At 34.7% G+C, this 27,017-nt stretch overlaps 5 protein-coding genes across 7 annotated transcripts; 1 reads left to right on the forward strand and 4 right to left on the reverse strand.

The window, feature by feature from the left end:
• Positions 1,674–4,690, reverse strand: LOC104726943 (cyclin-dependent kinase G1-like). 3 transcript variants are annotated; one of them, XM_010445920.2, is made up of 2 exons: positions 4,525–4,690; positions 1,674–4,227 (listed from the first exon to the last, which is right to left on the reverse strand). In XM_010445920.2, the coding sequence occupies exon 2, from the start codon at positions 3,833–3,835 to the stop codon at positions 2,411–2,413; it is 1,425 nt and encodes a 474-aa protein (XP_010444222.1). In that variant the 5' UTR covers positions 3,836–4,227; positions 4,525–4,690; the 3' UTR covers positions 1,674–2,410. The 3 variants fall into 3 exon arrangements, with proteins under 3 accessions (XP_010444222.1, XP_010444221.1, XP_010444220.1); XM_010445919.2 differs by having other exon boundaries at positions 1,674–2,537; positions 2,611–4,681; XM_010445918.2 differs by having other exon boundaries at positions 1,674–1,848; positions 1,955–4,681.
• LOC104726945 (uncharacterized protein At1g04910-like) lies at positions 10,437–12,896 on the reverse strand. Its single transcript, XM_010445921.2, has 6 exons — positions 12,219–12,896; positions 11,957–12,125; positions 11,770–11,859; positions 11,407–11,690; positions 11,038–11,296; positions 10,437–10,937 (listed from the first exon to the last, which is right to left on the reverse strand). Exons 1-6 carry the CDS (start codon positions 12,857–12,859, stop codon positions 10,701–10,703), a joined length of 1,680 nt encoding a protein of 559 aa, XP_010444223.1. The 5' UTR covers positions 12,860–12,896; the 3' UTR covers positions 10,437–10,700.
• On the reverse strand, positions 13,258–15,184 carry LOC104726946 (adenylate kinase 4). Its single transcript, XM_010445922.2, has 6 exons — positions 14,990–15,184; positions 14,415–14,560; positions 14,184–14,303; positions 13,916–14,083; positions 13,725–13,814; positions 13,258–13,641 (listed from the first exon to the last, which is right to left on the reverse strand). The coding sequence occupies exons 1-6, from the start codon at positions 15,105–15,107 to the stop codon at positions 13,540–13,542; spliced, it is 744 nt and encodes a 247-aa protein (XP_010444224.1). The 5' UTR covers positions 15,108–15,184; the 3' UTR covers positions 13,258–13,539.
• On the reverse strand, positions 15,337–18,452 carry LOC104726947 (probable inactive leucine-rich repeat receptor-like protein kinase At3g03770). Its single transcript, XM_010445924.2, has 7 exons — positions 18,201–18,452; positions 16,885–18,045; positions 16,658–16,794; positions 16,323–16,566; positions 16,029–16,240; positions 15,801–15,929; positions 15,337–15,718 (listed from the first exon to the last, which is right to left on the reverse strand). The coding sequence occupies exons 2-7, from the start codon at positions 17,990–17,992 to the stop codon at positions 15,509–15,511; spliced, it is 2,040 nt and encodes a 679-aa protein (XP_010444226.1). The 5' UTR covers positions 17,993–18,045; positions 18,201–18,452; the 3' UTR covers positions 15,337–15,508.
• Positions 20,990–26,378, forward strand: LOC104726958 (ribonuclease J). The gene is made up of 17 exons (XM_010445937.1): positions 20,990–21,229; positions 21,511–21,742; positions 21,849–21,972; positions 22,132–22,188; positions 22,422–22,613; positions 22,695–22,772; positions 22,908–23,090; positions 23,278–23,358; positions 23,496–23,561; positions 23,657–23,749; positions 23,860–23,985; positions 24,206–24,319; positions 24,602–24,697; positions 24,783–24,880; positions 24,965–25,389; positions 25,466–25,941; positions 26,066–26,378. Exons 1-17 carry the CDS (start codon positions 21,064–21,066, stop codon positions 26,156–26,158), a joined length of 2,700 nt encoding a protein of 899 aa, XP_010444239.1. The 5' UTR covers positions 20,990–21,063; the 3' UTR covers positions 26,159–26,378.

Consider the following 27,017-nt stretch of genomic DNA (forward strand, 5'->3'; position numbering starts at 1 on the left):
AAAAAAAAAAAAAAAAAAAAAAAAGCCAATTCCTTTGGAAGTCATGCATTTTACATAGTTTATTTATTCTTGCAATACTTTGTTTCTCAAGAAATCCTCTGATGACAAGTTTATTGATCTAATTAAGAACACTCATTTTCCAGTGAAGTTTAGGTGGTATATTTTAAGAATTTAGAATTAAACAAAGTAACTGATATTAATATTTATCTAAGATTTTATTTATATGCTATATAATAGCTGACGGAAGTCACGGAACTGGTAAATTAACATGACAACATACTTATGATGTGCCGTGTTCATTAAATTACAAGTTTTGATTATTAATATAAAAGTATGATCCATCCAACGATTTAATATGCAGATGGGGACAAAGCAATCTTATCCGTTAAGAACTAAACTAATACTATCATCAGTGATATATCTTTCTTTGAACAAAAGCCACAATTAATCTCAAAATGATATTAAAAATCGATTATTCATTCATTCAAAATAAGAATAAATATTATAATTAATTTTACGGCTATATATAACGTGTACATATACGTAAGCTCCATTTTTTCGATATCGTAGAACTCTTGTTGGTATTATATTGGTTTTTTACCTTTTGTAATAGGACATATCTGTTATTGTTAATAATAAACGGAGTGTTCTTTAGAAGAAGAAAAAAAAAATTAACATGCAAAATTTGGAACAAAGACAAAAGAAAAAAAAAATTGCGGACAATTAATATGTTGGCTATGTTTGATATGAAGTAACCAACATGCAAAATTTGGAACAAAGACAAAAGAAAAAAAAAATTGCGGACAATTAATATGTTGGCTATGTTTGATATGAAGTAACCAATGAAAAAACATCGTTTGCTGATAATTCCAATACTGAATACTATAGTAGTACAATTAAAGAAAACTATACAAACCCCAAATTTGTTTGGTTCAATAAGCCTCCGAATTAACATGCTCCATATAATTTGGCTAGTATAAATTTTGTATAAAAGGAAAAAAAAATAAAAAGTACGACCAAAGTTCTAAATACATTAAAAAAATAAAGAATGAATTTGGGCATGTTCAGCGAATGATAATCTGACACAGCGCAAGAAAGATATGAAAGTACTAAAAATAGAGAGGCTCGAAATCACCTCAAAATCACGACCAAGAGCCCTAATTGGGGAAAGTGGCTAACTGAATTGTCGCCACGTGTGGATCTGATGGTGTCAGAGTCAGTAATAAAGTTAAAAAGCTAATGTGTGATGTCTCGATATGGGAGTTGAAACTGGTCATTTTGTCTGGACACTTGTACAGTTATGGAAAGGAGGACCCATGACTAAAGCACTCTTTACTTTATTTTATCCTATATCTGAATTACTCCATTAGCAGTATCATTCTTGCTTTCTATAATTCTGTGTAAGTTGATATATTATCAAGAGAAATCAGATGATGTGGCAATCATTCTATTTTATTTCTATGTTCCCTTCAATCGACCATCCACATTAACGTTAAAACAAATACTCCAAGATAATGATATAAGGTTCTTTTTACAATTAGTTACTCACTAGAAAGAGGCTTTGTGACAGGGTAACAGATAGCTGAAACTGCATAATTACATAATGGTACCGATCAGAAACTGGGAGCAGACACCAAGACAAAAGAAGCTTTTCTCATAATGATCAATCAATGTTGTGAAACTGTCCTTTATTTTCATGGTATTAAGTAACCAAGGTGATGCTGAAACTCTTTTTATTCGTCACTGAATCGATTAACTTGGTTGTTTACAAAAAAGAAGTAAACAAGAAAGATATCCCAAAACCATTAATATGTTAACGCACGTGCACTAGGAATTATCTTCTTCTCTCTGCCAACAGACCGAACACGAACTCAAAGACAAAAGTGACATCGAACAAACAAACTAGCTTTTTTATAGAGAGCGTAGTAAATAAAAGTAACCAAAATAAACTTACTGATGTCAACAACTTCCTTTTCCACGTTTGTGAAAAAACTCTTTGCGTTTACCTCGTGAATAAAAACAAAACAATGCACAAAGATATATGAGGACATAAATCATAACCAACCCAACATCAATTACTTTGAAAAGGGAAACTAATATCTCTTCAGTTCAAGACTGTGTATATAGCTGCTTTTTATAACAATAACTCATCTCATTAGGGTTCTAAACGAAAAGAGAGAAACACACCTTTCACGGAACACTCATATTTACACATGAATCCGTATAAATCGTACAGTAGTATGCCCTGAATCTCCAGGCAACAAGGCAAATCACAGAGTTAAAGAAATACATGAAACAAGTCTTTTTGGAGTATGAAAAAAAAAAAGAAAATAAACCAAAATAAGACCAGTCGACTTCCCTGTGTGCCGCCCATGTTGACATCCTCTCCTCCAAATGATAATAGTTTCCCTCAGCACCGCTTTGGAGGATATGTCGGCATGAAATCTTTCGATTTTGGGAGAGGGACTTCATGGAACCAACCATGGTTGAGAGCCTCTTCCACTGTTAGACGTTTCTCAGGGTCCAAACTTAAAAGACTGTTCAGCAAATCAAATCCACGTTCAGAAAGAATTTGACCACCTACAAATGAAATAGCTGGAAACTTCTTACGCAACATATTGTACGGTTGTGAAGGAAACTTGGCTTTAGCATTAGGAAACGATGAGAATCCAGGCCAGATTGACTCGTTTGGTGTTCCAAGGACTGCAAAGATCTTTTGAAGCTGATCAAGTTCACTCTTGCCCGGGAACAAAGGCTTTTGAGACAACAGTTCAGCCATAATGCAACCAACTGACCACATATCAACTGCTGTAGAGTACTCTTTTGCTCCTAGAAGAAGTTCAGGTGGCCTGTACCACTGAGTAATAACCATCTGGGTGTACGGCTTGATAGGGCTTCCATACTGGCGCGCCATCCCAAAATCACATATTTTTAACTCCCCACTATTGTTCATCAGGAGATTAGATGGCTTCAGATCCCTGTGGATAATCCAATTCGTGTGGAGGTAACTCAAACCTTCCAACAGCTGCATCATCAAGCACTTGACCTCGCTAGTGCTAAAAGGTTCCTTCTTTCTATCCATTACTCCCCTTAAGTCGTGTTCCAAGTGTTCCATGACCATATAAACATCATTATCATTTTTTCCTCCAACCACAACCTCCTTCACGTTCACAATCGAAGGGTGATTGCATGACAGAAGTATGTTAATTTCCCTCAACGATGTCAAAGGGAACCCATACTCTTCTTCGAACCGATCTTCCTTCATCTTGATCTTTTTAAGTGCCACAATCTCCTTTGTTTTCTCATCCCTTGCTCTGTAAACAATTCCGTAAGTTCCTTCGTTTATCTTGTTAAGCTTCTGAAAGTTATTCACAGACCTGCTCCCAAGCAGCATGTTCATCCCTCCCTGATCTAAAGAAGCTCGATCTTCATTTTCTACCTCAACATGATCAGAACTACAACACTCGCGATCAGAATAATCATCCGCGCTAAGCTTCTCTACGCTGTGATATCCACTGCCAGATCCAGATGAATGATGTTCTTCAGACACCATTACTTCCCCGCACTCCGGAGTCAAACTGCTCCTATTCCATCTGCTTGTCCTGGAAATATTATCAGCATGAGAAACAAACTCCTCCTTAGGGGACCCCCACCTAGATTTCATAGGTGGTTCCTGCATCACTTGATCTTCCTCCAAGAAACTCTCCCTTACAGGTTCCTGCATCACCTGTTCTTCCTCCAACTGACCCTCCTCCAAATCATCAACAGGATACTTCTCAGACAACCGGGCTTCTAACGGCTGTACAGGTGACACATAACCAGGTTCTGGTGACATCACAACACTGACTTGATCCTTTGTCTTTCCAGCAGCAGCTACATCAACACCCTGATTGGATATCAAATTTGCAGTTGGAACAGGGAACGGGGACTTGGTCTTCTTCTCAAAAGACGGAGCTTTGTTCCACAGAATAGGTGAAAACTTCCTCTTTTTCTCAAGAGGTCTCTGAACCTCCGGTTCCTCTTGAACTTGCCCTTTCTCATAAGCCAACCGAGATCGGTGACGCCCATCATTCCTCCCGGCATAATGGTCGTTAGGCCGTTTGACATGACGCCTCTCAGCATCTCTACCACCACTCTGTCGAACATATAAATCACGAGAACCATTCCTGTAAAAGTCGTAGTCTTTTTTGGCAGCAGCAACAGAGCTTCTAGAGACATCAACTCCCCCTGCCGCCATCGTATTCTTCCCAATGAGAAATATTGAATCGTATATAGAAATAACAAAAAGGATGATAAAGAACACACACAAAACCCCAGAAACAACAACCCAATTAACGAAACCCCAGAAATCAAATCACGATAAGCAGATTCTAATAGCTGTTTAATTACTCTCTTTTTTTCAACGAAATCAAAATCACGACCGATGGAAAAAAAAACGAAACCCTAGAAACTCAATTCCCAGGAAACGCGATAATAATTTCCCCCTTTTCTCTTCTCCGATTCACAAGTACCGGAAGGTCTTACCGGACGGCGAATTAGAAAACGGGAGACGGGATTTGAGTAGATGGATCTACGAGCCCGATGAGATCGCGAGGCAATATCGTCAAGCTTCTTCTCGGAGATCCAAAGACGCGTTTTTTTTTTTTTTAATTTTTGTCTCTCTCTCTGTTATAAAAAAGCCCCAAAGGTCGGCGGCTCCAATAATTTCCTTTTTCTTTTAATTCCCTACAAATTATATAATGTTTGCGAGTGTACTAAAATAACATGAGCTACGACTTTTACATCGTTGGATCTCTCATCTATGAATCCAAAGTCGGTTAACACAACCGTTCGATTCATTCAATATTTGTTTTAACGGTGCAAATTGACGATGCTATTTATTAGTCCATTCATGTTAATACTACTATTATATTATAATTAAATCTTGTATAGTTTAAGTTTGTAACAAAAAAAAACAAACTTTAATACCAATTTTTCATTTACTTTTTAATTCTCTCATTTACTTACTGATTTTTTGGCAATTGCTAAGAATGTGCAATAAAAATTGTCCAGGCAAGTGTGTGTGTCAGTAAAACATTCGTGTTTCCTAGCTTTGAGAAATCCGATACCATTTTGATCTCGTCGACGTGATTAAGGACTTGGACAAACCCAGAGGGGCACGAGCTTGCTTGTCATCGGTAAAAAAGGGGAATAGTATGAGTTTTGTGAATATATTAACCTCAATACATTTCTAAATATAAATTTTGTCATTAGAATACATAAAATCATCTACTATATTAACCTCACTAAATTTCTAAATATAATTTTTTTTTATCAAAGTACTATTAATTTACACGTCAGGTTTTTATTTGATTCCATGTGTTTTCTTTTCTATTTATATTAGAAAGCCCTTTTACAAACAAAAAAGAACAAAGTTATCAACATACATAAAACGAAAATAATCAAAATTCTCAAGTTCTAGCTTTTAATATATTAAAAAACTATCAATACAAATTTGTTATCATATAAAAAAAAAAGAAATGATAATAAATTAACAAAAATAAGCAATATATAAGTAAAACATAGACAAAGTATAAGCAATATATAAGTAAAACATAGACAAAGTATAAGCAATATATAAGTCAAACATATACAAAGTATAAGCAATATAAAAAATTAACAAATATTGGTAAGTCAAATTTGAGATTTCAAGGATTATTAATTACCAACTTTAAAGAAGAAATATTATATTTGAGTAGTTCAAAATTGTACATGTTATGTATTATGTTTTGGTTTTGTTGCCCATAAACCACCTAAATATTTCTAAGTATTTGTGTAAAGAGAAAAACTACCTATAGAATTTAGTGAGGGTATTAGCCTAAAAATATGAATTTACATTTGAGGTTATATTGTTTCATATTTACTTTTTGTTTACTTTTCAACTTTGTAATTTGGAAAAAAAAATTCAATCGGTAAAACACTTTGTTTATCTATTTCAATCGGTAAGTTGTTTCCAAATTTCTAACAACATAAATCAAATAATTTAAAACAAACAAACGATGTAAAATCGGTTGCCACTTCACCCTTAGAGAAGAAAGTTCCAAGGCTTGATACGATTATGGTGTTTATTTTTTCTGCCACCTCCTCAAATTCTTTGTCGTCTTGCACTAATGACTTGGACAGATTACGCGGCACATATTCGTCATGGATCCCATGGTTAAAGAAGAGTGGGAAATATGAAGCTTGAAGCCTTGAACTAAAAATTGTGTAATAAGAGAGGGACGTGTTTTTGTCTTTAAGTGTTTTTGTGTTTGAGATGCAAAAAAATGAAATTGGGATCGATATTTATAACCACACCCATTTTACTATTACTAACATTAACAAAATGGCAATGCATAAGTGTGTATGGTGAGTCTTTCATTATATTGGCAATGTATGCACGCTAATTAATTCTTTTTCTACTTTGTGATTAAGTAATTGTCGGTTTTTTTAGAATTTGTTATAAATATTTTTTTTATATATACTCCTTTTCAAAATATACTATTTTTTTGAACATTTTCATTTTTACCATATTTTACACAATTACAATATGTTAAATTAATTCTTAGAATTTTTTTAAGTTTAAGTTCTCTATTTTATATTTAGAGTAATAGTTTTTAGAAGGTATAGTTTAGTATTTAGAGTTTAGGATTTAGAATTTAATCATTTTATATATTATTTGCAAATGGACACCATTAATTAAAGAATATTTTTGAAAAATGACATAGAAAAAATAGTATTTTTGAAAATCTTTTTTTTGAAGGTTCCCTAGTTAGTTTATTTTAAGAGAGTAATCTATGTTTGGTAGATGACATACTTCAGACCTCTGCAGTGCGCTAATTTATTTCCTCTAGCTGCTTAATTTAGCGAGTAATTCAAGGACAAAAAGAAAAACCACATATACAAACAATTGCGTGAAGCCATGGGTTTCTGATGAAAATAAAGTGGTTTCATTATATGTATATTAACAACCAACTTTGATTTCAATTACTTATATCATTGAATATATGAGTAACATTCACATGCATGCACGTTAAATATTGTTGATTATGCAAGATTGTTGAGATACTTTATAGTTTATACTACTCTCATTTGAGAAGAACTCGAAATGAAAGCAAAAAAAACACTACGATAGAGAATTTCGTCTGAATCGGTAAGTTGTTCTCAAATTCACTAAGAACCGATACAAATTTGTTATCATATATAAAAAAATGATAATAAATTAACAAAAATAAGCAATATATAAGTAAAACATATACAAAGTATAAGCAATATATAAGTAAAACATATACAAAGTATAAGCAATATAAAAAATTAACAAATATTGGCAAGTCAAATTTGAGATTTCAAGGATTATTAATTACCAACTTTAAAGAAGAAATATTATATTTGAGTAGTTCAAAATTGTATATATTATGTATTATGTTTTGGTTTTGTGCCCATAAACCACATAAATATTTCTAAGTATTTGTGTAAATAGAAAAACTACCTATAGAATTTAGTGAGGGTATTAACCTAAAAATATTTATGATTTACATTTGAGGTTATATTGTTTCATATTTACTTTTCGTTTACATTTCAACTTTGGAATTTGGAAAAAAAATTCAATCGGTAAAACTCTTTGTCTATCTATTTCAATCGGTAAGTTGTTTCCAAATTTCTAACAACATAAATCAAATGATTTATTCAATCCAATTTAAAACAAATAAACGATGTAAAATCATCTTATTAGACCAGGTGTACGAGTTCGGCTTGTCTGGTATGATTGATAGACCTAAGACCCCAGACCAAGATTCCTGCTGGGACGCGATAAGACTGATTAAGGGAGTGAATCTGATGCGGTACCAGGCAAAATAGAGAAGAGTACCAATCCCAGCGCAAACTGAAAGCTCTTGGTTGATACGCATGTTGTTTCTCCCTAAATCGGTAAAAAAAGTTTGCAATTAGTTACACCAAAAAGAAAAAGAAAAAAACAGAGAAATTCGATTGCGATACAAAATCTTGTACCTGATTTCTTGGTATTAACATTTATGGATTTAACTTTTACTTTAATTATTATTATTTTCAAAGTTCTTAGCATAAATAAAAATATCTATTTCAAGTAAAATAATAATATAAAAAATATAATTCACTCAATAAAGTCGTTATAATATCTCATTAAAATATAGATATTTTGTTTTACTGAGTTAGTTTTTATATTTTTGTATTAAAAAAATTAGAGAACTTAATTACTTCTTATCCAATAATTTTTTTTTAGTATCTCATCAAAATGTAGAGATCATTTCAATTAAAATTATTTCAGAAACATTTTCTACCGCTTATGAAAAAAAAAATGTCTTCACCTTTAAAAAGGTATTAATTACTTTATTCTAAATGTATCTTCATGGAAGAAATAGAGAGTGAACATTTAAAAAAATGGAAATTAATTTTCGGGCGTTCGAAAACTTATTTATAATAACAATAAAATTAGCAGACTGATAGTTATAAAATCCCCTTTATAATAAAACGGAAGTACACAACATTGTTTTGTAAACTATATAATTTTAATAAGTTGGTTACAAATAGGTTATACATTAATTGATAGATTAATTGATTACAAATAGGTTATACTGAAAATCTTAAAGAGAATACTCTAAAGAATCATATCATCTAACTTACCATATTAATTTCATTTATTAAATTATTCATCAAATAAAATCTTTTGATATCTAACTTAACATACTAATTTGTTAATTATCATTATACTTAACCTCTCATTTTTCTATATGATTCTATTTTGTAAACCAAATAAATTGTCATATTATTTATTATAATTAGAAAATTGTTTTATTTCCGGATATAACATAAATTGAATTTTTAAAAACAAATATAAATTGTTTAATCTAAAAAATATTCAAGCTTTAGTAATATTATTCTTTAAAAATAATATCTATTGAATTAAAAAATTTACTGAGTAACAGATCAAAATTTGACTATTTAAATTCAATTTCATATTTTTTTTTGTTGAATTTTTAATTTTATATAATATAATAATCTTTAAATAATTTATTTTGAAATATTTTTAATATATTGAAACTTGATATAAAAGTTAGAAACTATAAACACTCTAAATTGATTTGTTATAGCAATGTCAATAATATGTCACTATAATATGAAAGAATTTCAAGAAGCCAAGTATATTAAACACAAAAAGTGTAATAATATATGAAATTACTCATAATATAATAACTCGCTTATTAAAAACCAAATTTACAAAATTATGTCTTATAATGACATTCAAGTCATGATGTAGAATATACATTGTTGAAATAACTTCACATATATAACCTAATACAATATATTAAAATTTTATTTTAAAATATAAAATATACAGAAAATTTTATAAAATAAAATTTAATCAGTGTTATAGCACAGGTACTTATCTAGAATTATTAACAATATAAAACTTACAAAATAGGTGTCTTTTTCAAGACATCATAGCATATAATTTTATTGCATAATGTTTTATACAAAAAAAACTTTTAAAAACAATCACATAAATTATATTTTATATAAAATTTTAACCCGTGCTCTAGCACGGGTCTTAATCTAGTAAACTATTAAAATTTGTATCACTTCAAGTTTCTGAGTCATCGATTCGGCATAACCTTTTTTCGTAAAACCGATCTTGCGTAACCTTCAATTTTTTAAATTAATAAAATGGAAAATATTTTGATTTGTTTTTTTTTTATCTAAAAATTGTTGAGATACTTTATAGTTTATACACTACTCTCATTTGAGAAGAACTCGAAATGGAGCAAAAATACACAACGATAGAGAATTTTGTCGGAATCGGTAAGTTGTTCTCAAATTCACTAAGAACCGATACAATTAGATTTGAACCGGTCCGGTTATCTCAAAGCTTAGACGCATTACCCTCCACAGCGATTTTAGTAAGCTCCCGACGCAGAATCTTGCCAGCAGGATTTTTTGGGATTGCGTTTATGAAAGCAACTCGTCTTACCTTCTTGTACGGAGCAACCTACACAAGAAGCAAACCAAAGAACATCAACTCTCTAAGTGTTTTGTTCTTTTTACATATATACCAAGAAGAAGAACAATACTACTACGGAATAAAGAAAATATAATATAACCAACAACATTCTAGAGGAATGAGCGCATTACTTGTTTAGCTACGAAATCAATGACTTGGGCCTCGTTGAGACTGCTTCCTGGTTTTCTCACTATGAAAGCCATTGGAATCTCTCCTGCATCCTCGTCAGGGAACCTTTGAATTGATGTGCCATGTCCGTATCAGAACACACATTTCAACAAGTTACAAATTTGAAAAAGTCTATAAACTCATGTATTACGTGGCAATAATTCAACCAACCATATTTGACTATTAAAGAAAAAAAATACAAAAAACGTTCATCAAAATAAGCCATGAAGTCTACACGTGTCTCGTTTAATCATTGTCCGCACGAGTCACTTTTATTTAAAAAAGAATGAATGAATGAAAGTCTTCTATTATGTACGTTATACTGTAGACTTATATATACACGTGTCTAACGACGAGTGGATGCAGCTGGACAATTCTGTGACAGGTGTAGCCTTGAGGAGCAAGGTACCTGAGCTGGACGGACCTAACCTATGTTTTGTGACAGTTACTAGTAAGCCTTGAGAGGCGCAACGAGCCTGACTTAGAGAACAGACCTGTGTTTTCCATGGCGGCACATACACTCCGGGACGGGATAAGCTATCACGTCACGATCTCTCCTCCCTCTCCGTGACTCAGGATGGCCTTGACTTTTACGGTGAAGCTTCCGGATTACAAAACTGAACTCAGATTCCGAAACCGAAGAATTCTCCATCAAAGGAAGCATTGCTCTCTTATTAGGCATTATAAACTTCCTGTGTCCTGCATAAGCTCTGTTTCCCTGTAAGAAAAGAACAGATTTTAACAAAACTTTAGAAAATCAAATCCGTCAACCATAATAATCTCCAAAGATATATCTTTTTTCCTTATGTGGGTATTACCTGCATAGCTTTTGCCATGTTTCCTCCATGGGAAGGAAGAAAAACATCGCTGCTAAGTGATACGATGTAGTCTATAGCTGCTAAAGCTGAGGATCTATTGGTGTAAGGCAAGAGCTCGCCTTTATGCGCCAATGTTTCCTTTGTCACCAAATTAGAGAACTCTTTAGCGAGTGGCTCTAATGCTCTTGAGCCACCAAATGGCTCTCCTCCTGCAATATATATCGATGCATTCCTAGGTGCTCCCAAGGCCTTCAATAACCTTTCATCCAAAAAAACAAGACTCAAGCTTTTAAGTTTCCATCAAACCATAATATATACAAGTAGTCAACAGTCAGAGTTTTATATGTCCGTTTCTTCCTTTCAAGTTACCTTGCAATCTCATATGCATTGAGAGGACAAAAACCAGCAAGTCTACGCTCTGTATAGGTCATGTTTAGTCTACCAGTGAGGTATCGAGGCTGAGTCATTCGGGTCTCTGCTATGATTCGATCGAATTCTGAGCCTAAACCAGTCAGACAACCAGTTCTTACCCACACATCTTTCTCTAGCCTTAAATGGAGAGCTATATATGGACCTTCAATCCACATTCTTCTCGCGAGCTTGTTCCCCAGATCCTCAATCGGTGCTGCGAATCTCAGTGCATTGAAAGCAACCTATAAAGAAACAAATCAAACTATCACTTTTCTCATTTGGAAACTAATAAGAAAGGCTTTGTTTGTAAAAAGATTGTACCTTGCATCGAAGTTTCTGAAGATCAGGAGGGAGATTCTTAGCTAGCCTTGAGTCTAAGCCTTTCAACACCAAAAGCCCTTCTTCATTCAACTACATTTTTAGTTTAACATCCAAAAAACCAAGAGTCAGAGAAAAAAAAAAACATAAACCTGAGCTAAATCACTAGTAAACAGCAGCAGAATCAAACCTGTTTGAAGTATTTAGCACGGATCCAAACCGGAGAAACATCCCAAGGGATCTGATTCTCAATTGTTTGTCTAGACATAAGATGCGTTGAAGGTAGAGAAGAAACAATACGCACATCAGATCTCAGCGTCTTCTTGAAGTGCTCTACATCGAAAATGTCTGAGAACTCACTGAGAAGAAAAAACAAAAGCTATTGAATCAGTAACTCAAATCACAAAACCCCACGAAAAAACAAAAAAGATCAAAACTTTTTTGTCATTTACCTTTCGTCTCCCCAAACTCGATTCACCTGCAAAACAGGAACAACAAGAACAGCTTCAAGAATCATAGCGATGACAACAGCATCAACGATCTGATTCCGTTGCTGATTAAGTCCACCAGAGACAACAACAACAAGGAATCGTTTCTTCTCTTTAGAAACCCTAAACGATTTCTTCCTGTAATCCAAACTAAAATCCAAACAAGGCTTGTATCCTTCACCATTGGGCTGCATCCAAAACTCTCTCTCTTCCTCCGTCATGTTCCCGGAATGTCCTCCTCTCGTCGGTAACGGAATCAATGCGGAAGCTCCGGATACGGCGAGTGAAGTCAACATCTGATGGTGGTCGTCGACGTCGGAGATGAAGTATTTGAGAGAGGAAGTGGAAGATGAAGAGACGCAAGTTGACGACGCACGGTCTAAGGACGATGTTGTGAGGAACGAGATTCCCGAGAAAACGAGAGAAAGTGAGATGAGAAGAAGGAAGAACTGTGGAGGTGGGCATCGAGTTTGGCGATGGTGGTTTAGGTATCGGGGACTTGATTTCTTCGGGGGAGTGAAGAAGAGGAGAGAGAAATGGAGGAACGGAGATGGCGGATGTGATGCAAAGAAAGGGTTTTTGAGAGTTCTCATCGATTTCGCCATTGATGCAGCTCACTGTGCAAAGAGAAGAGAGAGAGCGATTCAGTTACAGAGAGACTTCTGATTCTTGTTTTCCCGGAAAAATAAAGAGGCAGTACTAACGAATCGAGTTTATAATTTTCAAAAAGCTCCCTGTATTTATGATTTTATCAAAAAAAAAGGCCGTAATTCTATTTCCCTTCAAACAATTGCTGAAGTCGTCTCAACTTTCGAAAGTGTATAGCAAAAAGTTATTATCATCACATTAACAAGTAAGCTGTGAGTTTGTAACCAATCATCGTTTTGGTTAAAATTACCGCAGTCTGGTATGTTGATTAGCTCTTTATAAAAAAAGAGTATGATTATCTCATATCTTCTGTTTACAAACCTTGTTGAAGTACCAGGCACTTATCAATATCAGATTCCGAGTAAAAAACGATTAGACAAATTACTTATTTTGTAAAGAGACTGCGAAAATGCCCGAAAAAAACTCTTGTCTCAGACAAGAGACAACAGATAATATTCAGGAGTAAAAATTCTTCTCCAGGATTGAATATTAGTCGAAAAGACAAAGTGCAAGTACTAAAAGAAGAAAATAAACTGTCATTCCGCAGATGAGTGGATATATAGATGTGTCTCTCTCTTGTAGTAAGGAAAAGAATGGATTCTAACCAGAGGGGGTGATTTGCTTGAATAGTCTTTGATCATGAAGACAATGCTTTTTTAACCTCTGATGTAACTTCCTGGGGAGCCTTCTCGGCCTGGATGTTTGTGAGAACATCCTTCTTTGCGTAGTAATTAATCACCTGTGAGCAAGGGAAAAAAGAACATGAACATGTTTGCATTCCATTTTAATAAGCCTGGAGATACATGAAGTAGGAAATAATACCGGTTCAGTTTGACTGTGAAAAGCTGCTAGCCTCGACCTTAGAACTTCAGCGTTATCATCTTTGCGTTGGATCAGAGGCTCCCCGGTAATCTTCAATATCAAATAACAAAGAGAAGCAGTTGGTTAACATATGATTGGGAGGGGTTTTGAATAACCAGATGAAAGATATCTAGAGTTATCGTAAGTCTTACATCATCAACTCCAGGGGTTTTGGGAGGCGCGAATTTTGTGTGGTAACTCCTGCCACTCGAAGGGTGGATCCATCGCCCTGTTATTCTTTCCTCCAAGATCGAGTCATCAATGGCAAAGTTGAGAACTTTGTCGATTTCAGTTCCTCGCCTCTTAAGCATCTCATCGAGCTACAAACAAACGACAAACCACCATAATTAGGAATTGATTACAATAATAACCAAAAGAAGTAAAGAACAAAGGAGAAAGTAGTGTTGTATTGTGCAGCACCTTCTCTGCCTGAGTAACAGTCCTGGGAAAGCCATCAAGGATAAACCCTTTTTGACATTTTGGCTTGTTCATGGCTTCATCAATTATACCAACAACCAAATCATCAGAGACAAGCTCTCCCTGAAAAAACAATCACAAAGAATTACTATCCGATGAACAACCTAACTTAGCGGAAGTGGAATTGAACAAACAAACATAATAACTATCTCAAGAAAGATAAAAGGAGCTTACTTTTTCCATAGCTTCTTTCGCCTTCACACCAAGAGGGGTTTTAGAAGCAACAGCAGCTCTTAACATATCTCCAGTGGATAAGTGACACAAACAATACTCATCCTTCACTACTGGAGACTGTGTACCTTTTCCTGACCCTGGAGGTCCTGCAAAATTCACAGTAACAAAGCATACTCAACATCCCATTCAAGCAATCACACAGGTTCAGACTTGATTCCCACAACGAAAGATTCAGACTTTCAGAACACAGCACAAGAATCATATACATCACAATGCCACGGTTGTAAACTCAGGAAACAGATCTGCAAAGTCTTAAGTCTATAAAACCAAACTGACCCAATTGAGAAGAAACTCTAATAATTCCAATGATACGAAACATAACTAGACTTCAAGCTCACTGATACAATCTCTCAGATCTAAACTTACCCACCCAAAAGTTTCGAAATTTCACCATAAACAAAGTACAATTCTCCACAGGAAACAACTAAGATCATGGATCTACCATTGCCACAACGAAGCGTATGCGAATTTAGTCGTATCCGAGAAAGTACCGATTTAGTGAGATTACCACTAACCTATGAAGATGAGGCGCTTGTCAGGCTTTTGCGAACATTTCAAACGGCGGAGAAGCTCCGACATAAGATCCACCGTCTGAATATCTTCCAAATCCGCCGCAGCACCACCGGTCGCCATAGCTGATCTAGTTTCGCTCGCTGCTCTTGTTTAGCTCACAAAAAAAGTCTTCGTTTTTCTCGACAAAAGGGTTTTGCTTCTCACAAGTCAAAAGGATATAACAGTGACCGGGTCGGGTTTTAAAACCTCGGGTCGGGCCTTCTGATCTTGTAAAGGAGTAGTAGTACTAAACAAACCCTTAAACTCACATTAATCTACATTTATTGCCATCATTAATATGACTTTACGATTTAATTAAGAGTTTAATGTTATTTATCTCCTTCTTTTTTCAATGGTTACATAAAATAATAATAGGGGACTTTTCATACACTGTGTAGTATGATACACACAATACCCGAATCTTTAAAGCATATAAAAGTTTTTTTCTTTTCTAAAAGTGAAGAAGCTATGGATCAAAATATTTAACATTGGTCACCATCTGAAGCAGCTTGCAACTGAGAAGCATATTGTAAATTCCACAAGATATCTTCGAAGGATGGTCGGCTTAAAGACTCCGGGGAAACACATTTGTTCATCAGAGTTATCACTCTTACTAAAGAATCGTTGCGACAAGTGGCTTGTACTGTAGGATTCACCATTCTTCTCCTCCCTTCCTCGCTCTCCAACGATGCCTGATGAATTTAGTAAAACTGTTTAGTAAGTAGAAAAAGACCAAATCTTGTTTTGTGACTACGATCTTGGCGAAATACGTACCAGTTCATCTCGTAGAAATGCCTCTTCTCTAGCTGAGACAGATGGTCCAACGATTGATTGTAGAAGAATCAATCCAAAGCTGTAAACGTCATCTTCTAGCCTTGACATTTGCCATGATTTTGCTATTTCCTGATTGAAAAAATGTGTTACGATGAGAGTGATCAGTGTTTTATTTGGTTTTCCAATCATCAATGTTAGGATCAGAACATTAAAAGAGACGAGCTTAACTGTGTTATGTCTGGTTGCTTCAGAGACAATGGACAAACCATAATCACTCAGCTTGGCAAATCGGTGTTGGTTAAGCAAGACATTGTTAGTCTTGAGTCTATTGCTGAAGAATCCAGGAATTACTCCAGTGTGAAGAAAATGAACAGCCTTTGCAACACCTGTCAGAACATTTAGCCTCTCTGACCAATTCATACCCTTACCTGAACTATCATCTGCCGCAAAAACGAAAATTTTAGTACTCTTTTTGTTAAAAAGACTGCAAAAGATTTCAAAGTTTTAAACAAGATTTTGAACCTGAGAGACAAGATTGAAAGTTTCCATTTGGAATGTATTCATAAATCAAGAAGACTTTTTCGACGCTGTAATCATCTTTTCCTCCACAATCTATGCAATGACCCAACAAGCAAACGAGATTCGGATGTCTAAGCTTTGCAAGCAAATCCAACCTCAGTTTTAGGTTTCTTATCGAGTATTTCTTTGATGAAGGTAAGCATCTTATAGCCACTTTTGTTCCATTCTCAAGGTTTCCTTTGTAAAGCTGAAAAAGATATGAAGCAACAAGTCTCAGAATCTATCTAAAGAAGGTTGATGATACTGGAAAGAAAAAAAGGTTTCAATGAACTTCATACCGTGCCATATAATGAGCTTTCACCGAGTATCATGGTCTTAGCGAAGTTCTTTGTAGCTTTGACTATCTCTTCTAAGCTAAACTGTCTACATACTGGTAAATCCTCTGAACCAAACTTGGATGTTTCAGAAACGTACCCTAATCACAATCACAGTCACAAAAGTATTGTTAGTCAAACCTTTTTGGCAAATTCAAGAATTTTAAGTTTTTAAGGGATAAAAACCTTACTTGCATTTGAGAGTATCTCAGAGGAAAATCCAATAGATGTATGATTATCATGGACTGTCTTATGGTGAGAATGCTTCTTCGTTACTCCTTTTCTTCTAAGCAAGATGAGTACACAGCAGATTACAACCAATATCGCCATTGATATACCAACTACCAAACCTACTATAGCTCCTTTTTTCCATTTTCTTTTTCCTCCTGATCCATTTTCAGCTTCTGCTACAGCTTCAGCTTCTTCCTCCGCACGAACTTCTTTAACACAAAAAGATTCTGGATGCTGCTGTCTCTGTAGTGATAAACAGTTTCCATTGAACCTCAGCGTCAGATCTTTCTTGCTGCTTAAGCAACGAGGAACTTTTCCCGTTAACTTATTGTCGGAAATGTCGAGAAACCAAAGTTTGCTTCCACATTTCAGATCATCAGGAAGTGAACCACTCAGAGAATTCGCTCTCAGATCGATATACTCAATTGTCGACAACGAGAGTAATGAAGGATGTAGCTCTCCTGATAGCTTATTACTCTTAAAGCTAAGAACTTTGAGATACCAATACGAATCAAACCAGCTAGGTAATGTGCCGTTAAAGAAGTTATGATCAAACCTGAAAGTTTCAAGCTTTACCATTGCAGACAACTTAGGTGGTACTGATCCAAACAGAAAGTTATTACTCAAATCCAAATACTCAAGTGAAGATAAACGATGAAGTTTATCAGGGAGATGACCCCAAATCCCTAGAGAAGCCAGAGTAAGAACCCTAAGAGATTTTAGCCTTGACAGTGTAGTGACAAATGATTCAATTGAGAATCTATCAGATAAAGTGACGTTGGAGATAGGAAAACCCTCAAAGGTTTTGGCCTTTTCTGATGATTTATCACCGAAGATGTTTAGCTCTGAGACTGAATTGGAGAAACAAGTGATGTTCATCGACGGTGTTGCTTGTAAGTAGCAGAAACTGGTCTTGTGATCATACCAAGATTCTAGCTGTTGTGGGTATTCCAAGTGTTTTTTCAGCTGGAGAAGAACTTGTGCTTGTGAAGCTTGTAGCTGAGATAAGCCTAAACTGTAGAAACTCCATAGGAGAGATAACAAGAAGATGAATTTAAAGAAACCCATTTGTCAGATTTTCAACTTAATTTTATCAGACAAGATCTGAGTATTTGATGAACCTGCAATACAAAAGAAACCGAGACGAGTCACTTCAACATTAGAACTTTTGTGATTCGGAACAAACCCAATAGTACCAAAAAAAAAAAACAGAGTAATCTTGAAAACAAGATTGAAAAACAGAGTAATCTTGAAAGCAGCGTAGTAGTAGTAGTACCTTAAATTTCAAAAGTTTCAAACACTTATTTCTTTAGACATTAAGACTGGAACATATCGATAAATCAGAGACAAAAGAGAACAGATTCTTTCAGTCACCGACACATATCAGTGGTCGTGTAAGCAGAAGAAACAAAGCAAAGAATCTTCAACGCGTGAAAGAGATTAAAAAAAAAATAGAGCTCTTTTTGTTTGTTCAATTCAGGGTTTTTGTTAGTGAGAATAGAATAGGTAAGTGAGAGAGTAGTAGTAGTAGTAACACAGTAGTGTTTAAATACAAGAATATTTCTTTTCGATATGCATGAGTTAAATTTTGTGGGGTTAAAACACTCATACCTATAGAAAGTGACTTTATTTTCTGTTCATCACTATCTTTATAAATAAAAAGACAAAGCTTTCTGCATAATGTATACAATTATTAAACTACTTATTAATAGTGATAAATTTTTTTATTCCATATACTACGACATTATTGTGTGGAAGCTTTTGTATTTGTATGCATATAATTTGGGACCAAGTGATTCCGGAAGAAAACAAAGGAGAAGGTGTTAAATGTGGTGTCGTGATAATAGGAGTAGTCATCATATGTAGTTGAATAATAATGACAGTGCGTATTATTGTGATTTAACAACGATGGAGAACAAATAAAAACAATAACTATCGAAACAAATAACACGATAATAATTAGAGAAAAAAAAAATTTTAAAAATGGAATGTTGAATTTGTCATAAATCATACTAATAAACAAAATAGATATTCACCAAAAAAACAAATAGATGGTTTTACCATGTAATTTAAGTATTATGAGATATTGACATTTTGTGTAGCATATTAATTTGTATATAATATTTTTATGTATGGGCATCTAGTTATTTTACATATGGGCTAATGGTCATAGCATATTGTCATTTAGTAATATCAATCTTATATTTAGTAAAGAACCATTAAGCTTATTCAGAAGCAAAAAAAAAGTGGTGGACCGGTGGGTGAAGTTTTAAATGAAGATGGTTGGTTGAGGCTTCGGGAATTGAGAGTTTATTTTATTATTTGGTACACTAGGCCTCCATCATTAAGTCACACAGCCTGTCCCTTCTACCGCTAAATTGACTCTTCAATTTCACACTTGAATTTATAAACTACTACTAGAACTCAAAATACTTACATTAACAAGCCATTTTAAGTGAGAATAAGTTCGGCTATATTATTGTGGTGTGTGTCTGTGTGATAAGTCTTTTGATTTATAATATAAAAAAATAGCTATTTAGGTTGAATGTATTTCATACGATGCACTGTTGATTGTATTAATATAACGATAGAACAGGGACGCTATATATATATCTTTTTAAAATCAATTTCCTAATCATTGAGTTCTGATAGAATAACTTTATGTACATTTATTTTTATACTATAGTATACTTTGAGGACCAAAGAAGAATAAAATCAACGTTAGTTATTTAACAAAAATATGTATATGAATATCGAAAGTGATGGTGTATATAGTATATATAAATATGTGTGTAAATAGCTTCTGCGTATGAATGAGGTAGATGTGATAGCTTTGCTGTCTTCCAAATTTCATAATGAGTCAATAATCAATATATATAATAAACAAACACCAAAATTAGATTGATGATATATTCTGAAAAGAATCTTAAGATAGACTCGTATTTTAATATCCCAAGTCAAACAACTCTTACGTATAATAATACATACTTGGATAATTGTACGTTTACTAATTGATTATNAAAAAAAAAAAAAAAAAAAAAACAGATCACTATAGTAATAGACTAATAGTAGTATTCATGGGTTTTAGATTTTGTTCATTCCTGGGCAAATCTGAGGCAAAAAGAGAGAATTTGATGCATAAACGGAGGCAAATTATGTAATCTGCTGTGATGAAAAAAAAAAAACAAAAACAAAATTTGTTCATTCCAATTGATTTTCAATGGTCTGTCCGGTTCAAAATAATCGGTTAACAAAGAACCGGTTTTCAATTTTAATTAAAGGTTTATCGTCGTCTGTCGTCTCTCCCACCCGAGATAAGAGAGATAATTTTCCTCTCTCTCTCCAATTCCCGCTTCAATTCGATGAAACCTGCTTCTTTGTAAGGTTTCTTCTCGTCTTTTAACTATTCCGATGTTCGTAGACCAGCGAAAATGGCTGCTTTTAGTGCCCCTCTCGCTTTGGATAAGACTACATTCGAGCAATTCTTAAACAACCACAAATCAAGAATGGTGGATCCAAAAATTAAATTTATGTGAGATAATAATATTAAATTAATTTTATTTAAGAATTTGTTTTAATATCTTAACTAAATGATAAAATTTTGTTTTATTAATCGAATATTTGTATTGTATTTGTATAATATTACAAAATAATGGGGGAATAATTAAAAACTCATATAAAATAACACTAATCTATTTTTTTAACTGCTAACCTTAACGTATGGAGAATAAAATAGTTAGAGAGAGGTATATGTTGTGGTGGTAAATGCCATAAACTGAGGCAAATTATGTAATCTGCTGTGATGAAAAAAAAAAACAAAGTTTGTTCATTCCAATTGAAATCAATGGTCCGGTTCAAATCAACCGGTTAACGAAGAACCGATTGAAATGTTCATTCCAATTGAAACCAATGGTCCGGTTCAAATCAACCGGTTAACGAGGAACCGATTGAAATGTTCATTCCAATTGAAACCAATGGTCCGGTTGAAATCAACCGGTTAACTAAGAACCGGTTTTCAATTTTAATTGAAGGTTTCTCGTCGTCTCTACCATCCGAGATAAGAGAGAGAAAGATTTTACAGTCACAGATAATAGTTTTCCTCTTCTCTCGCATCTCTCTCTCCAATTCGCTTCCATTCGATGAAACCTGGTTTCTCGTCGTCCTTTATCTATTCTAATGTTGGCAGACCAGCGAAAATGGCAGCCTTTAGTGCTCTCTCGCTTTGTCCTTACACTTTCACATTCCGGCCAATCTCTCGAATTAAGTCTACCGTTTCGTGTTCTGTCACTTCTGCTCCTGCTTCTGGTCTGTTGTTTCATTTCTCCTCTTCCTTTTCCTATTGTGTTCCTGGTTTTTTTATACAGTTTAAGTGTTCCACTACTACTCTAATGAATTGGTACAAGAATAAAAATTGAAACTTTTTGATATTTTAGGTTGATAGGGGCGATTTATATATAGTTTCTTTGGAGATTATCACTCTGATTGTGCGAGTATAGTCTCTGAATTTTGTGTGTTATGTGTCGTATTGAGTTGCTTTGTTCTTATATAATTGTTGATTCTGGTGTTATGTTTTCTTCTTGTTTCAGGCACATCTTCTTCCTCTAAGACACCGCGTAGAAGATCAGGTCGACCAGAAGGAGTTGGTAAAAGCATGGAGGACTCTGTCAAACGTAAAATGGAACAGTTTTATGAAGGAACCGATGGACCGCCTCTCCGTGTTCTTCCCATTGGTGGCCTTGGTGAGATTGGAATGAACTGTATGCTTGTTGGAAACTATGATCGTTACATTTTAATCGACGCTGGTATTATGTTCCCTGAGTAAGTCCTCTTGTTTATATTGGCGAGATCCTTCTTTTTTTCTTTTTCTTCTTCCTATGTGTTAGTGTTAACTTTCTTGGGAAAACGTTGCTGTATAATGTTACAGCTACGATGAGCCTGGTGTCCAGAAAATAATGCCAGACACAGGGTTTATCAGACGGTGGAAACACAAGATTGAAGCTGTTGTTATAACGCATGGTCATGAAGATCACATTGGTGCGTTGCCTTGGGTAAAGTCTTCCTCCACTCCTTGAAAAAAGCCATAATAACCCATAGACCATTTGCAGATGGAGTTGGTTTTGTTTTTTTAATTAACAGTTGAGCAGTTCTTTTCCTCTATCCATTTTTGTTCTGCCCTTTTCCTTAACCAATACTCTTTTCATGAGCAGGTTATCCCAGCGTTGGACCCTAATACACCGATATTCGCATCATCCTTCACCATGGAGGTGATTTACACCTTAATTCTTGACATTTACTTTTCTCTTTCAATAAGTCTTCTTTATCTTAACAGCTACTAAGCTTAGATGTATAGCTTCAGTTCCAAATGTATGTAACCCAGCTTGCGTTCTTATCAGTTAGAACTGCCATTTACAGACATTTTAGTTGCATATGTCATATCACCGTTTAATCTTCTCTTTGCATTTACACTCACAAAACTTTTTGTTTGTCTGTGCAATAGCTTATAAAGAAACGCTTGAAGGAGCACGGAATCTTTGTTCAATCTAGACTTAAGACATTTAGCACTCGAAGGAGATTTATGGCTGGACCATTTGAGATAGAACCCATTACAGTTACACATTCTATTCCTGATTGTAGTGGTTTATTCCTCCGCTGTGCTGATGGTAATATTCTTCACACTGGAGATTGGAAGGTAGAGTAAACCCCTTCATAAATTATTGCCGTCCCTTTGTATAGTCATCAAGTTGCATGAGATAAATTTGATTAATAACAGATTGATGAGGCGCCATTGGATGGAAAAGTCTTTGATCGTGAAGCTTTGGAGGAACTCTCAAAAGAAGGAGTCACGTTGGTAAGGATTTCTGTACAGAGTCATACTCTTGTAATCTGTTGAAAGCATATAAACTAAGGTTGAAATGGTTATGTTGACTACTGAATAGTGAATACTAGGTGAGAAATTTAAAACAATTTTCCATCTCTTATACAGATGATGAGTGACTCAACAAATGTGTTGTCACCTGGAAGGACAATTAGTGAAAAGGTGGTAGCAGATGCTCTGGTAAGGAATGTGATGGCGGCCAAGGGAAGAGTAATCACAACTCAGTTTGCCTCTAATATACACCGTTTGGGAAGTATAAAAGCTGCTGCTGATTTAACTGGTCGAAAGTTGGTATGTGTCTTTCCTCTCATACATCGAGATTGTAGATAATTTTCCAACTCATGGTAGCAATGTTTTTCCCCATAGATTTCAGCTTTCACGATTCATGTCCTATCACCAAAATTTCCTCAAATTATGGCATCAGTTTTCATTTAGGAAGTTAAAAGAACAAAGTTCTGTATGTCTTTCTTTTATCTAGGTCTTTGTAGGCATGTCGTTGAGGACATATCTAGAGGCAGCTTGGAGGGATGGAAAGGCTCCAATTGACCCGTCAAGTCTGGTATAAGACCTTTCTCTTGTATAATGAATTTGTTACATACAATGCGCCAACACCTGCCATATGTTGGTTTGATGATTATAACAAGTTCTGTTTTCTAATTTCAGTTTATCGTTTATCCTTTTGTAATGTTTACGCAGGTGAAAGTCGAAGACATTGAAGCATATGCGCCTAAGGACTTGCTGATTGTCACGACTGGGTCACAAGTAAGTTAATCTTGTCAACTTGTGGAGTGGCTGTTTTAATTCGACTTCCTAAGCTAATTTACTTGTTACCCTTATTTGACAATGACTCTAATCAGGCAGAACCACGCGCTGCCCTGAATCTTGCATCATATGGGAGTAGTCACGCATTCAAACTTACCAAGGAAGACATAATTCTTTACTCAGCGAAGGTATTAGAGATAATATTTTATGAAAATGTACATGTATATACTTCAGAGCATGTAATAAAATGGAGGCTGGGGTCGCTGATATCTGTTTTCGGTCTAATGTTTTACTCAAGGTAATCCCAGGCAATGAATCACGAGTAATGAAAATGATGAATCGGATAGCAGATATTGGGCCAAATATTATCATGGGTAAGAATGAAATGCTGCACACATCTGGTCATGCCTACCGTGGAGAATTGGTAAGCGACTGCTTTTCTCCTAAGGTTTCTTGATACATACAAGTTTTGTTGCCAGCTTTGCCTTTCTTTCTCTTTTCACTTCAGCAAAATTAGGCTTTTAGCGCATATGTAGAGGAATAAAGGCAATATTTTGTTCCGTTTTGATTATATATTTGCGAAGTGATGAATGTCTAGGGGAGAACTTTGTTTCTAATGATTTCAAATTTTCCTTGTTTTGAAGGAAGAGGTTCTCAAAATAGTTAAACCGCAACATTTTCTACCTATACATGGAGAACTTTTGTTTCTCAAGGAGCATGAGGTGCTTGGGAACTCTACTGGGATTAGACACACTACTGTAAGTCTCTCACCAAAGATTTATATACTCATGGTAGGTAGATAGCATACATCATCTTTAGGAGTTTGATGAAATAGGTTCAAATTTCATCTGGTAACAAAGTGCTTCGACCATGAAAACAGAATTTCTGAGACATGATCAACTTTAAACATAATTTTCGTGGAATATTCAGTTTATTATCTCTGAAATATAAAATAAATAAACACTTCGTCTCTGGTATTGAACCTAGGTCAACTTTTGCGGAATGTTCCACTTTTTTTTCTTAACATCCTCCAACTTCAGGTTATTAAAAATGGAGAAATGCTTGGAGTTTCTCACCTGAGAAATAGAAGGGTTTTGTCCAATGGATTTAGCTCTCTTGGGAGGGAGAATTTGCAGGTTGGTTTTATTGTCACTGTTGTGTTTTGTTTTGATGGGGCAAATGACTTTGAGAAGATATTGAATAATACTAGCCTTGCTGCAGTTGATGTACAGTGATGGTGATAAAGCATTTGGCACATCAAGCGAACTATGCATTGATGAACGACTCAGAATTTCTTCTGATGGCATTATAGTTCTGAGGTAAATCTGAATTGTTAAAGTTCACTGCAAATGCATTACCTATAGATAATTACTCATTTCTTTGTATGATTTTCTATAATCCAGCATGGAAATCATGCGTCCGGGAGTCTCAGAAAACACCTTGAAAGGAAAAATAAGAATCACAACGCGGTGCATGTGGCTTGACAAAGGAAGACTTTTAGATGCACTTCACAAAGCTGCTCATGCTGCTCTGTCAAGTTGTCCTGTGAATTGTCCCTTGTCTCACATGGAAAGAACGGTCTCCGAAGTGTTGAGGAAGATTGTGAGGAAGTACAGCGGAAAGAGACCTGAAGTCATTGTTATAGCCACTGAAAATCCAATGGCAGTACGAGCTGATGAGGTCAGCGCAAGACTGTCTGGTGATCCAAGTGTTGGTTCTGGAGTTGCAGCTTTAAGGAAAGTTGTTGACGGGAACAACAAAAGAAGTCGACCAAAGAAAACACCTTCACAAGAAGATGCCCCAAAAGAAGTAGATCGGACTTTGGAAGGTAACGTCTCACTTACACATTTGTAGGTGTATATTCGGGTTTTAGTTATGTAATCTAACATGCTTCACTCATGCAGATGATATTATTGATAGTGCAAGACTACTGGCTGAAGAAGAAACTGCGGCATCAACGTACACAGAAGAAGTTGACATGCCCGTGGGAAGTTCCTCAGAAGAGTCAGACGATTTTTGGAAATCATTCGTCAATCCATCATCACCACCTTCACCGGGTGAAACCGAAACTGTGAATAAGGTAACTGATACGGAGCCTAAAGCAGAGGATAAGGAAAGCAGCAGAGAGGACAATGATCCATCTGATACTTCAGATTCTGAAACTAAGTCATCATCAAAACGTGTGAGGAAGAACAAATGGAAACCGGAGGAGATAAAGAAGGTAATCAGAATGCGGGGAGAGCTGCACAGTAGATTTCAAGTGGTGAAAGGTAGAATGGCATTGTGGGAAGAGATCTCTTCAAATCTATCAGCTGAAGGGTTCAACCGAAGCCCGGGACAATGCAAGTCTCTGTGGGCGTCACTTATTCAAAAATACGAGGTTCGTCTCTTGAACATATGAATCTGTATGTAGCTGTTGATTTGATGTTTATGTTTAAAAGATAAAAAGCTCTAAAATTGGCAACTATAAGATTGATCTACACATTTTTTTGTTTGTTTTGCAGGAGTGCAAGGCTGAGGAAAGAAGCAAGACGAGTTGGCCACATTTTGAGGATATGAATAACATTTTGTCAGAGTTAGGCACACCTGCATCTTAAAGTTATCTGCCCAAAAGAATCTATCTCCAAGTTTCTTAAATTGAATAGAGGGCATTCATTATATAGTAACATGTAAGATGATTTCTTTTCTGTAGATGCTATCGAAGCAGAATCCAAAAATGCTCAAGAAAGCCTTAGAGGGTTATTGATTCTATGATTTTAATGGATTTGGAAATCCAGACAAAAATCATGTGTTATTCAATTATTGATTTTAAAATAATTATCAAAATGATGTGTTATTGGTTCTATGATTTATAAATACTTGTTAAAATCCTATGTTATTTATTTAATGATTTATTTTTGGATTTCAAAATCCACATTATGTTTTAAATGGATTTGAATGGATTTGAAGTGTAAAATAGAAGGATTTAAATCCAAGGATAAAACATGTTATTTCAAAATTCATGTGTTTTGATTTCTAGAATTTATTATTCTATATGGATTTAAAAATCACCTCTCCAATAACAGCTTCAATAACAGCTTCTTAGATAAGTCTTTTTGGTTTAGTTTTACATTCGGTTTGGCTTACAACACAATTATAAACCATTTTAATGCAGCTTCTTCTTCAATCTGTATGGGCCTAATTTGTTAGGCCCATTAATGATTTTTAATGGCAAATTATTTATTGGCCCATAAATAGTGTCTACTGTCTACGAACTTATATTATTTGGCGGAAGGTGAAAAATTAAAGGCAAACATCAATGAGTTCAATCAATAAAGGGTGACGTGACGATATAAATCCCCAGTGTCATTTATTCTCCGGTTTGAAATAATATAATAATTCTAATATATTATTTGAAAAGTACAAATATAAAACTAATATGTAAAAAATTATATTTAATTACTATTAGAAAAACTT

The sequence above is a fragment of the Camelina sativa genome, chromosome 11 (genome assembly GCF_000633955.1).
Source record: "Camelina sativa cultivar DH55 chromosome 11, Cs, whole genome shotgun sequence".
Taxonomy (NCBI): domain Eukaryota; kingdom Viridiplantae; phylum Streptophyta; class Magnoliopsida; order Brassicales; family Brassicaceae; genus Camelina; species Camelina sativa.

Bases quoted from the DNA above. Each gene is read 5' to 3' on its own strand.
- LOC104726946 (XM_010445922.2), bottom strand. From the start codon at position 15,107: ATGGCGACCGGTGGTGCTGCGGCGGATTTGGAAGATATTCAGACGGTG. The intron at 13,815-13,915 runs GTAAGACTTACG...TTGATATTGAAG, and splicing joins AAACCCCTGGAGTTGATGAT to ATTACCGGGGAGCCTCTGAT. The intron at 13,642-13,724 runs GTATTATTTCCT...CCTTGCTCACAG, and splicing joins TTCACAGTCAAACTGAACCG to GTGATTAATTACTACGCAAA.
- LOC104726943 (XM_010445918.2), bottom strand. From the start codon at position 4,237: ATGGCGGCAGGGGGAGTTGATGTCTCTAGAAGCTCTGTTGCTGCTGCC.
- LOC104726947 (XM_010445924.2), bottom strand. From the start codon at position 17,992: ATGGGTTTCTTTAAATTCATCTTCTTGTTATCTCTCCTATGGAGTTTC. The intron at 16,795-16,884 runs GTAAGGTTTTTA...GATTGTGATTAG, and splicing joins TGAGATACTCTCAAATGCAA to GGTACGTTTCTGAAACATCC. The intron at 15,930-16,028 runs GTTAAGCTCGTC...TTTTTCAATCAG, and splicing joins AAGCAACCAGACATAACACA to GAAATAGCAAAATCATGGCA.
- LOC104726945 (XM_010445921.2), bottom strand. From the start codon at position 12,859: ATGGCGAAATCGATGAGAACTCTCAAAAACCCTTTCTTTGCATCACAT. The intron at 11,297-11,406 runs GTAACTTGAAAG...TTTGGATGAAAG, and splicing joins AATGCATATGAGATTGCAAG to GTTATTGAAGGCCTTGGGAG. The intron at 10,938-11,037 runs GTAATACCCACA...CTTTTCTTACAG, and splicing joins ACATGGCAAAAGCTATGCAG to GGAAACAGAGCTTATGCAGG.
- LOC104726958 (XM_010445937.1), top strand. From the start codon at position 21,064: ATGAAACCTGGTTTCTCGTCGTCCTTTATCTATTCTAATGTTGGCAGA. The intron at 23,986-24,205 runs GTAAGCGACTGC...CTTGTTTTGAAG, and splicing joins ATGCCTACCGTGGAGAATTG to GAAGAGGTTCTCAAAATAGT. The intron at 24,320-24,601 runs GTAAGTCTCTCA...CTCCAACTTCAG, and splicing joins CTGGGATTAGACACACTACT to GTTATTAAAAATGGAGAAAT.